General features: G+C 39.0%; 1 protein-coding gene across 4 annotated transcripts in view; it reads right to left on the bottom strand.

The window, feature by feature from the left end:
• Positions 1-12,138, bottom strand: part of PARD3B (par-3 family cell polarity regulator beta) — a 423,552-nt gene that overhangs the window by 46,269 nt on the left and 365,145 nt on the right. For all 4 annotated transcript variants that reach the window (XM_074145663.1, XM_074145666.1, XM_074145665.1 and 1 more), the window contains one exon: positions 1,082-1,217. In XM_074145663.1, the coding sequence (XP_074001764.1) occupies positions 1,082-1,217 (136 nt within the window). The remainder of the gene's footprint in view (positions 1-1,081; positions 1,218-12,138) is intronic.

Raw genomic sequence — 12,138 nt, 5'->3', positions numbered from 1 at the left:
TACAATGTTAGTTCAAATTTCAGGCGTGTTTAGATTCATAAGATTTTAACTTAATTCTGTCTCTTTTTAAACTAGAATTTCAAATTTAGCATAAATTGCATCTTATCAAAGTTACATTTTTGAATGCTGGTTGATTATAATTACTTCTAAAGAGACAGAGTCTAACTCTGAAACCTGCTCAGGTGGAGCTCTTGAGTACCACAGTTGTGATCCCATAGACTATAGTTGTTGCATTTATTTAATGCATTCAAAAATCCGGCACTCTTGATTTAATCTCTGGTTCTACCATAGGTTACTCTTTGGTAGTGGGGTAGATAATACGTCTCTGTGTAGCGTCACTCCTAGATGTAAAATAGGGAATACAGCATGTCTGTAACAGTTCCACAGTGTTGATAGAATGTTTTAAGATCGTTTGATGGGAGGGGAGAAAATTATTCCAATTTTCACTTCATAAGAGTTACTGAGGATGTATCATGGCCAGACTGAGTCTTAGAAAGAGTTGCTTAGATGTGGTGTTGGGGGATATGGTGTAGGGAAGAACTTTGTAGAGTAGGGTAGATGGTTGGACTCGATGATCCCAAGGGTCTTTTCCAACCTAGACGATTCTATGATTCTATGATTGCTACTGTCCAGTGGGCAGAAGGAAGGGCAGGAGCAGACATGCCTCTATTTCCTCCATCTCACTTTACAGCTAAGCACAATGAGAGTCTGCTCTTCTAATGCTCTCGCTAACCCAAGGAATCACTACATGAACTGCCAGAGTACCATAAATCCTGCTGCAAAGCCTTGATGCTACCACATGTGACAAAGTTTGGCAATGACTGCATATCTTGGGCTTAAAGAGAGGAAACCTGGGTCTAAATCAAACACAGAGTACAGACAAGTTATTTTTAGCCAAGTTTTCATGTTATTAATGTTTTCTTTGGTGGGCTGGCATTAAGGATTTCTCCATTTCTGCACACACATCCCCGCCCTTCCCTCCCTGCCCCTCCAATTCGTCTTAAGCTGACACAGGATTCCTGGAAATCACAAACTAATATTGAATGCTGCAAAAGCACTTTGCATTGCATTGTGGACCTACCCAACGTGGGTCGTAATCAGATGGCTGTGTTCTTCCTTCATCGTCCTCATAGAAAGGTAAGCCTTCTCGCCTGGCCTGATGGTACTCCTTCCGTAACTTCTGGATACGATCAGCATTCCCACCACCTGCACAGCCACTGAGAGAAATAAAAAAATGCTAAATAAAACTCATATGTACACACATATCTAACATGTACCAGCTACCCACATGACCACAGACACAGAATTGCCACACCTGAGACAAACGGATTATGAATGTTTGATTCTTCTGACTTGCACAGTGCCCACTGGCCCATATCACCCTTATTTTTGCTTTCCTGTATTAACAAAGCTCATAATTGTGAACTTGATCCCCATTTTTTAAAAAGGCTGTCCCTGTCCAAAGAACTTAACAATTCCAGTACAAGACAAGAGACAACAGATGGATGCAGACAGATGGGGGAGCACAAGGAAACTTTTAACATTCCTATGAGCAGCTATAAATGGCTATCATATTTTAATAATAATGATGATGATGATGATAAGCTGCCAGAAAAATGTTTCCTTTTGCTCCCACGCTAAATGTGGAATTTCCCTAAGATTACATTTGTTCAAGGTAAAGAATAGACTGTATTCAGGGAGAAGCGCAGAAAGAAGTTTTATCTCATAAAAAACAACCTCCCTCCCAATTATACAAAGAACTAAAACATCAGACATGAAAATACAGGGGAGGCAAGTGAGATTTTTTTTTTAAGTGGTAATTAAACAGTAATCCACTGAGTAATCCACAAAGACTTTGCTTGTATGCTGAACTGCATACACTGCAAACTGTCATGGTAAATCTAGTGGAGTTGCTTAGTTTGTCATGCTAAACACATGCCTTTCTTTGTGGATTTTGACCCTGGTGAGCCTTCCAAAACCTCATACCTAGACTTGTACAACTGTGAAAGCTCAAGCTATACCTGGAAGGATTAAAAAAAAGTCCTGAAAATGCCTAAGAATTCAAAAAAATACAGCCACGTTGAAAACGAATAAATTAAAAGTTTCCCACAGCTACTTCCAGCCCTGCCCTAGTCACCACTGGGGTGAATACTAACTGTATTGCTCAATAGCATTTACTGGTGTTCACAGGGAATTGTAGAATTTATTTGTGGCCGCTCCTAAACTCAGACCATTGTTTATTGCGGCACATCATCGTATATTCTCCTAATCTGCAACCTTAACTACCTTAACTCTGCCTCACCAACAATGGGCTATATAGATAACAGATTTACTCACATAAGCACAGACTCAGTGGAGCACCTTGTCACACTGCACTCCACCATGAATATGCCAGAATCTAGGGGAGCCTTTTATAGGATTTGCATAGAAAACTGAATTTGGAAAGCACATACAAAAGACTGGATATAAACGTATCAGTTCAACAACAAGTAGTTTCTAGTATCTAATGGCAATCTAGATTGGTTGGATACTAATTACCAATGAAGGGAAATTCCACGTAGGGCATAAATACAACTGAATATGCAGCCAGGATTGGAAATGTTTACTTGCAGCATCAGTATGTTTTCATGAAAAATCAAACACTTAAATTACTTGCCTTCCCTGGATCCTAAGTTATCCAGCCCTCTACTCTACAAAGTCCCAGAGGTTTCAAGCTTCTCTGGCTGATTTACCGAGCTCTTCCAAAGCATACGAAATTTTTCTCATGATCTGCCAAGACAGCGCAGAAAGCTTGCTCTGTGGACTATTGAGAATAAAAAAAAGTATATTCCCTTTCTCCCGTGACTCCTTCCACAGAAAAATGCCTCTGTTCCTTGCATGAATTCTTGTCAAATAGTGGAGAACCATTTCCAGTTTGCAAAACACTGGAACTGAGCACTAGCTAATGGAAGCTATCACTTAGAACAGTGAAGCTTGGTCCACAGCTCATGAGCAATACAATACCTGTGAAATCCCCTGACTTTACTTGTGAATACAGATAAAACATTTAATTAGGGCTGCTAACATACAGATAAGGCCCATAGTGCAATGTTGTCCCTGTTGCTTTGCCAACATCATTACCCAAAGCAGCACTAGCTAAGAGAGGGAAACGCTGAAATACAGGCAATGGGTCTGGGTTTGATTCCCGCAGATCTGGCTCCCTGCAGCTCTCCGCAAACTGTATTAGCACCTGCCACCAGTGGCCTCATGGCCACATACCCACTTTCTAACTCCAGGTATTTTGGCTGAAGAGGTAATCTGAAAATACTATACACATATTTTTTTTTACTTTTTAAAATGAAATCTGATATTTACATTGTAAGAAGCAGTAACAGCAGCCTGTTCCTCATTTACTGGAGATCTCCTGTAGGTGAGCTTCCATCTGCTTAAACCCATCTAGTCAGCAAGTAGAAGTAGGTGCTGCAGAGATCAAGCTGATTATATATATTAAAAGATTGGGCCTGACAGCTTTTTCTTTGGCAAACCTCTGCCATGCTGTATTAAAGTACAAACCCTACCCATGAGAATGAATAGGAACGTTTGAATGAAAGATAGCAGCACATGGGAAGTTATCCATCTGGATTAGTGTGAAAACACAAGCATAATCTCTGTGGAAACAAGCAGCTCCGTGAAGTCTGATTTCCTGTGCTTCTCTCCTGTGGGTTCTCTGGTGTCCGATAATGGGACTGAGTTCACACTGCAGTGTTTCTCCCCAGCAGGGGCATTCATCTGGGTCTCTCTAGCAGGCTGCTTATTTTCCTGAAACTTAGTGATCCAGTATCTTCTGAACACTGAATCATCTGTCAAGTCTGGTAAAAAATGGCTAGTAGGATCAGAATTTGTTAGAAAGGTGGGGGAAGCAGGTTGGAAGAGGGTCAGTCAGTACATCAGCTTCATTTTTTCAGGAAACAGTTAAAACTCCACAGCTTGCTTTTTTTTTTTTTTTTTTTTTTGATTCTCCATCACTGTTTATAGGCACAAATGTAAAAGACGTTGGCTTTTGAAAGAGCTGCATATCTAGCTTACCATGAAAGTTTTACCCACTCCTGAGTAATGCGAGATGAATATGATGCCCTGTGCAATGCTCATGAAACAGTTCTGAATTTCAAGTTGGCTCCTGACAATTATGTGAATATATGAACCACATTCAAACTCACCAGATGAATTCAATCAGCACTGTGCAAATATCGCATACATAATCTATTAGTTTACCCCAAAGAAACTGAAGCATTGAATTCAAACAGAATGAAGTCATCAGTAATAAAAAAAAGAAACCGATAAGGCAATATTAAAAAAAAAACACAACACAATTTTCCAAGATTTGCAGAGAAGATCATACATTGACTGTAAACTATTCTCCCATCTGCCTATAAATACATAATTAAAAAATATTGGTTTGATCAGATAGCAGTTCTCAGACAGGGAAATAGCAGATGAATACCAGTTCAAATGTTTCGGATGCGTGACTATTTATACTGAAAAGGAGCCTGAACTTACAGAAGAAACATAAAAACAATACTCCAATCAAAGTCTATTTATATTAAGGAGTCTTACCGAAGCTTTTCACCAAGCCTAGTAAGTAGAGCAGACAGATTTCTTTTACAGTAGCTTTACATTTAATGTAGTGCTCCCTCCTTGAGGAGATATAAATATTAGAGTCCTCATCATATCTTCAATTTTGTGCAGAACTCACTCCCCTGACATGGCTCCCTGTGCTCTATGTTTTTCAGAGAACCACACATTCACCATTCTCCTCCACCACCATGTGTTCCCAGGCTCTAACATTTAATGTACCCATGGACTTCTCTGTTGTCATGACAAGACTGTAGGAGAACCGTCCACTCTGCATTTTGCAATTGATTTCAGAACGATTTCCTAAAATTCTGATACATGTAAGGAGTCTGATTCAGAAGCAGCTGATAATGGGATAGAACCTGAAGCTTTTGGGGGAAGTTTTTAAATAATGTCTATGTGCGGGAAAAATCTCTGAGATAGTAACAAAGAGTTTAGTAAAGACTTCAGACACTGACTTCAAACAACAGTGACAAAACCTGTCCAAAATCCCACACCACAAACAATCTTAAAGAGAAGTTCAACAGTTATTCAAGTAAGCTGCACACACTGCAAGGATTTTTTTCGGAAATAGAAAAAAAAAAAATAAAATTATAAACATTCAAAAGAGAAAAAAGCACATTCCTGTGAGCCATTCTGTAGTTTTGCTAGACGCAATCCTTACAAACCAAAGCTTTCTTCTGACCTGGAAGAAAGAAAAAAAATATACAAAAATCTGCACAATTGTTCTAACCCACACCGCTGGGGCTGTACTACCAACTAGATAAACAACTGCCAGAAGTCACCATCTTCTGCCCTGTGCCTGAATCTCTCAGAGGCACTATACAAGGTTTCACCTTGCCCACTGCGACTGTAAAGGCACCTGCTACAAAACAGCCACTCAACTGACACAGTTGGAATAGGCATCCCAAAACAAAAAGGAAAGCATAATTTGGCACAGATTTAGCTTCAAGCTATCTCTAACATTATGTAAAATATGACTGTGAAATTTCATCCTATCATCTCTGAAGAGACAGATGAACAAGCGCTATAGCAGTAACATTATATACCCAATATGACAGACAAGTTACTTTTTCAAAGAATTAAAACATTATCATCAGTATTTAATACATACGGCTCAGGTTTTACACCATAAAATCTCCCCCCTGTTCTTCCTCCGAGTCGCTAATCTGGATTTCAATCATTCAGGTTAAAAATGTCATTTTTTAAATTAGTGACTTCTTACTGCAGCTCTCTAGATAATACAACACTTGTTTTTAATTTTGTATGTACAGAGTAAGATCAACCTCTTAAAGCTGTATATAAACATACATTTAAAGAGACAATAAACATTTGGTTTCCAGTGGTTTTCCTAAACACATTAATATTGCACAGGGCTTTTTTGCCAGCCACTTCTTTCAAACACTGATTTCACCCATCTGACTGTCAGCCTCTAAGCAAACAACTGTTGCTTCCAGGTTGAAAAAAAAAATAAAAAAGACAAATTAAAATGATTCTTTTAGTGAATTTTCCACTAACAAACAAATCCAAGACAAAACGTGATTCACAGACTCAAGAGAATGGACAATCTTCCATTCACAATCTGCTATAAAAGAAAACTCTTTTTATATACTGAAAGGAACATAGTGGTCTGCAAAGATATACAGTATAAGTGAGTCCAAGAGCGTGTAAGAGTATCTTTTGCTTAGGATAAAACTTTTACTTTGAAATTATAACAAATAAATATTTGAGTACATTACTCATTCAGTTCCAGCCCTTGTCTTTCTACTCTGAAGTATTACATTGCTTATGAAGATATTTCTGCAACCTCATACTAAGAGGGAATAAAAAGAATGGTGGGAAGCGATAAAAAGAAAATCAATGATAAGAACATAATTCTACAATATTTCAGCTTTCATCTTTGTCAACCACTGAGAGAAAGAGAGTTTAGGAGGAAATGAACATTTGTTGTTTTCATATGCACTTGAGTAAATGAATGATATTGCAATGAAGACTTGTCAGAAATACCTCGATGACACCACTGATGCTGCCTCGCAGGCTCAGGAATCATCTTTGAAATTCAGCCAGAGCCAGCCTGGGTTTTGGCTACACACACCCCATGCTGAGGACCCAACTCAGGAATGATGTCTTTCTAGCTACTGGAACCATGCAAATGGTTTTATTGCTCTCCATAAGACTTTCTTGCTCTGGGCAGGAATATACCCCACGTATACACAATTACTGTCTTTATCAATGGAGAGAGACCGCAGTAGGACACTTGATTTGGAAACCTGTGCGAAGTGACCAGGAGGAAGACTTTGAGTCCAGTTCCATTTAGACACGACTGTCCTGAAAGTGTCTGTATGGATGGGCTGACATGAGAAGCATTAGAAGGGTATGTTTCTCTCTATCTGTATGTATATAAATACATACAAAGTCAAGAATCATAAATAAACTGCAGGAAAACAAACTACACTGAAGAAGCTATTTACATTTATTTGAGTTTAATAGAACGTGTATACTAAAGTCCCCGAGTCTTAATTTGCTTTACAGTATTTTAAAAAAAGTCATAACTGTGCCTCAGTAGAACATACACTGTCACCTTTCAATTCTTTAGACTAACATAAAAGCAGTGTGATCACTTCTGTCCAAAAGGTCAAAGACTCCTAGGGCAGCACATGACTACCATTTGTCTGGATGTAAATTGAGTCCTATTGACCCTGTAACATCACTACTGACCTCTTGACATTAGGAGCTTAGTGGAAAGAAAGAAGATGATATTCTTAGGTTTATACAAACTCATTAGGAAGAAAGAAGGAAAGAGGACCTTGCGTGATATGAATTAGCAGTGTCATTAACCTTTTGTCATAATACATTTACAGAAGCCTAAAAAGAATGATTTGAAGACTGAGACCAACAGATCTGTATCACTTTCAGTTTTTCCATACTGTTTATAAAATCTCTCAGTGGCTTGACATAAAGCATCTTTTTACAGTTCCCTCCTTTTACACGACATACAACACCTTTTCCTGTTTGCCATGGCAGATGGCCTAGACATGCAGATGAGCATCACCTTTTCAATCCAGGCCACTTCTCCATTACTCTGCTTTATAACTTATAGTTGACTACAGCTGGCCAGAAATAATGGAAGGTATAGCCTAATTTGTTGCTTTACGGAAACTGAGGCTGTAGCTTCACCATAACAGCAGATATGGTATGTGCTACTCTAGCAGAAACAGGTTGTTTGCAATCAAGTATGGAGGAAATCAAAAAAAGAGGACATTTTCTTGTTTGTAGCCAGCTTGTCATCTTTACTTTAAAGAAGAGACATTTTTTTCCTTTCTGCTCAATGTATTGTGCCTCATCAAGGATGGCAATCACCAGATTTTAACAACCAATAAAAAAAAGACGCCTTACAGTTCAGGCTGGTTAATGGCAATGTCTGTTTCTGGCATGTGACCAGTTTACTGCTGTCTTGTTGATCTGAGATGTGCACGTGTCTCCAAAGGGCTAGGAAAGCAGGGAGATTAGGGACTCGGCTGCTGACAACAACCAAACTCTCTATAAACAATACACAATGAAAATAATGAAAAACAGATTTTCCTGGTATTTTCAGTAGCCTCTAGACAATGCAACAGTTTCTGGTTTCTTCACTAAAGATGATATCAATTATGCCTTTTATCCATCATGCAGAAGTCACGTGTGAGGCATAACTCTCTCCAAGGTAATTTCTTCTGGATTTACACGGCAAAGTACTTAAATTGCCTTTTTTGGCACTTTGTATTACAACACCGCTTGGGAGGGGGTATTTTACTTTACTGATGTAAAGCAGCTGGCATATTTACAATAGATAGGTCACATCAACACAGAGCAGATTTTCAGCCCTCCAAACTCCATTTACAGCAGCTTTAACAATTCAACGAAACAAATGCTGAATGTTAAACTCTTGTGTGGAAATGTAGCTCTATTTCTTAATGGCTATCACACCTGCCTGCAACTGGCAGCTAGTTTTTTTCACTTGCAGACTATTGCTTTTTGCACTACAGTTTATTAAACTTATTGCTAAAGCTGAAATAATAAGTACTTTACAGACTTCCAATGAATTAGCCATTAAAGAGTCCCTCAGGAATTCCCTTCAGCACACACAAAGCAATGGCAAGAGGGAGAGAAGGTGACACTTTAGTGCAGTTTTAATTCCTGCACTGCCTTATGAGGGAAAAATCAAGGATCTAAGAATTCACTCACAGTAGATGCTGCTGCCCATGTTCTAAAACATATATTGTTGAGAACTACAAAGCCTGGAGAAACTACCTGTCTTCTCCCAGAAATTACCTCTTCCAAGTTTCACACTAGAGACTATATCCTGCTCTTCGTTACACACGTACAAATCCATGCCACTGGCGTAGTGGCAGCAACTAATCCTCTCTATGTGGTTTGTTTTTGTAATACCTGGCCTAGGTAGAAATCTCAACCTCAACTCAAAAAAAAAAAAAAGTCTCTGTGTCTGTAATCCTTTACAGATATAGCTTACATTAAAAAAAAAAAAAAAAAGAAAAAAGAAAGAATTCATTTATACCATGTGCAAAGCACCAGGGAAAAGCATAGATCTCAGCCAAAATGCATCCTTACCATAAAGTTAGCTTTTCTTTGGGTGTTTTTAATGAATGGTCACTACAAGGATAACATTAATCCAGCCTTAGGACTTTTACGGGAAAAAAATACAAATGTAATTTATCTTTTTTAACTGTCAGCTGCATTTCTAAAGCTTTAAAGTCTGTAGCTTCCAGCAGCCTTTTGTCTTTCTGCCATGGCAGGAATATCTTGGACAGCTCTAAGAGCTTTGTAAGCTATCTTTCTCAAAATCCATTAGCTAATTCAAAGAACCTAATTAGAGCTGCCATTTTGATGGAGCATATTGAATGCTCTGTATAAACTAGTAACACCATCAATGTTTATTAAAAATCACAAGAACCAAAGCTCTCAGTTCCATATAAATATTAATGGAGAGATTCACAATACTTATTGAAATATAGACAGTGTTATGTCCACAGAAATACACACAGGTATACTTAAAACCCAGTGTGATGCATTTACTCACAAAGGCTGAAGTACAGAAGGAAAACCTAGGGACAATTTTACACAAACTGTTGGAAATTGACTGGCTTCCATTTACACTATCCTTATGTGCATTAAAGGAAGCAAAGCATACTAAAGATGATTTGTTTCTTGTGTTTTTCCTGAGTAGTGTGCTGACAATTTGGAGTGTATTTTGAGCTTACCTCAAGAATGCACTCCAGCTGGAACCGTTTTATAGCTCCTCTTAAACCAGCCACTCCAATCACCGTACTTTGTAGACATTTACACATATTCCAGTACTACACTGTTTAAGGGCACCCAAAGATTCAAAGGGAGTTTGCACTGTAGAGCTAAAACTCAAATTTTGCTGTAGACAGCAACAAAATCGGTGAAAGGAGCCAGACATCTGGAGCAATGCTCTCCTACATTCTGCTGCGTAAAAGCCCAACTACAATGAAAAAGCAACTTGTAGACAATGAAACAACACATAAAATACTGACCATTCTAAGAATGTAACAGAGACCTAATTAGGTTAGGCTGTACAAGCATATGCCTTTGGCTGCAGAAATAAAAAAAGTTTTCTGGCTACTTCACAGCCTCATTTTTAACTTGATACTTCATAAATGGAACTGCAGAAAACCTCATATGTTACCATTTCAATCTGACGTACACTTTCATACGCATCTAACAGTGCCTGGATTCTATTTATATGTACAACTAAATATACGTGCACAGAAAAATCATCAGATTTGCTACAGAAAGACAGCAGATGTTCTTATTAAGCCACTGGCACATGCAAGGTGAAGCATGTAAGCCTTATAAGGAAAGCATTTAATGTTCCAACTACAAGCTAAAGAAAAGCAAAGACAACAAATGGAATTATTTCTAACATTTTACTAGCTGTGAGTGCAATACACAGCAAAATGAAAGCACCGTTGAGCGTGCTTGAATGACTCTTGCAATACATGGGGCTTTTCACAAAGGGGAGTATAATCCATATGCACTCTTTGGAACATCGTAACTCCAATATAATGATCCAAAGTTCACTACTTCTGAATATATACTAAAATGACACACAAAGCATTTAACAGATGTGCAAGAGGAACGGGCTTAGTTATATTTTCTACACTGTAGTAGTGTAAGGGGCTACAATTTCTTTGACAATCTTACCATGGGGACAATGCTGAAAGAAATTCATTTTAGTTCTCTGACAGAGCAGTATTTCCAAACTACAACTGAGATCTGAGCAGTTTCACAGGAACACGCTCAAAAGTCAAAACATCAGTTACCGCTATCTTCTCTCAGGAATCATATATGGCAAATTTAGCTTGTGGTTATTGCTCAAGAGAAACGCTGCCAGATGCTGAAGCAGTTGATGGAATTTGCAAAGTTCTGCTGCCTTCAAGGCCACCCCGTCCACCCTTCCAGCAGCCTTCCTCTTCGGGCACCTCTCCTCCGTGCAGCTGGGCTCCTCATTTTGTTCGCATTCACAAAGCCTGGAGAGTGCACATTCCTTCAACTAGCTTTCATCACAAGCTCCACATCAACAGTATTAAACACTTTATAAGCCGAACTGCATTTTGGAGAAATATTTCTGAACTCAGGGGCCTAAAGTTAGCAGTGTAACTTTATTACTTTTATTATGCAGGCAATGGAAGCTCCTGGACTTCCAGACATGCACAGCTTTTCTAACTCCTCCTTCTTACGGTTGCAGCTCCACTGCACCTCTGAAATTACGCCCGCTTTTCCGCTTGGAGAAGTCAGGACTGATTTTCAGGTGTTTAAGATTGAAGGTAAGCACTAGTCCTTTTCAGTAACTGTTTTGAAAAATGTTAAATTAAAATAGAAAAAATGAAGTAACGGAATCTTCAAACTACACACAATCATTTCCTGGAGTATCCCACCTGGAAGAGGAAGAGCAAACCTATCTCTCTGCATCTGGGCTGGAAGTCCCAGAAATGCTAAATAAAGTGTACTTGTTCAGGCCCATCTCTGTCTCTACGGAATGACTCTCAGATGGTTTCAACTGCTGTGTTTAGAGACATACCTTACATATCCTTCCACATCTGTTTTTGTCTTGCTCCCTTCATTCCCTGCTCCTATCCTGATATTTGGAAGTCTTTGCTTTTATACCTTTCAACCAAGGATGCCAATTTCCTCCAACCATTTACTGCTTCCCATACAAGCACATCCCTATCCCACAGGCTGTACAGAAACACCTCCCCTGGTGTGCCTGGGTCAGCATTTCTCCTTCCAGCACTCTTTGAAACCCATCTCCCAGAAGCATTTCACAAAGCTGTCTGCCAATAATGATGAGACCATAGGTGGCTTGGGACACCCGACAGCACTTCTTCCTTTCTGCACTGGTTCGAGTGAGTGTGCTCACGTCTAAACACACTAACAGAACATTAAACTTGCAGTACTGGTAAACTCCTCTCTACTGTGAAGCACCCACTCACTGTCCACAGCTCT

This window comes from Numenius arquata, chromosome 3 (genome assembly GCF_964106895.1).
Source record: "Numenius arquata chromosome 3, bNumArq3.hap1.1, whole genome shotgun sequence".
Taxonomy (NCBI): Eukaryota; Metazoa; Chordata; class Aves; order Charadriiformes; family Scolopacidae; genus Numenius; species Numenius arquata.
This window is presented reverse-complemented; position numbering and strand designations above follow the sequence as displayed.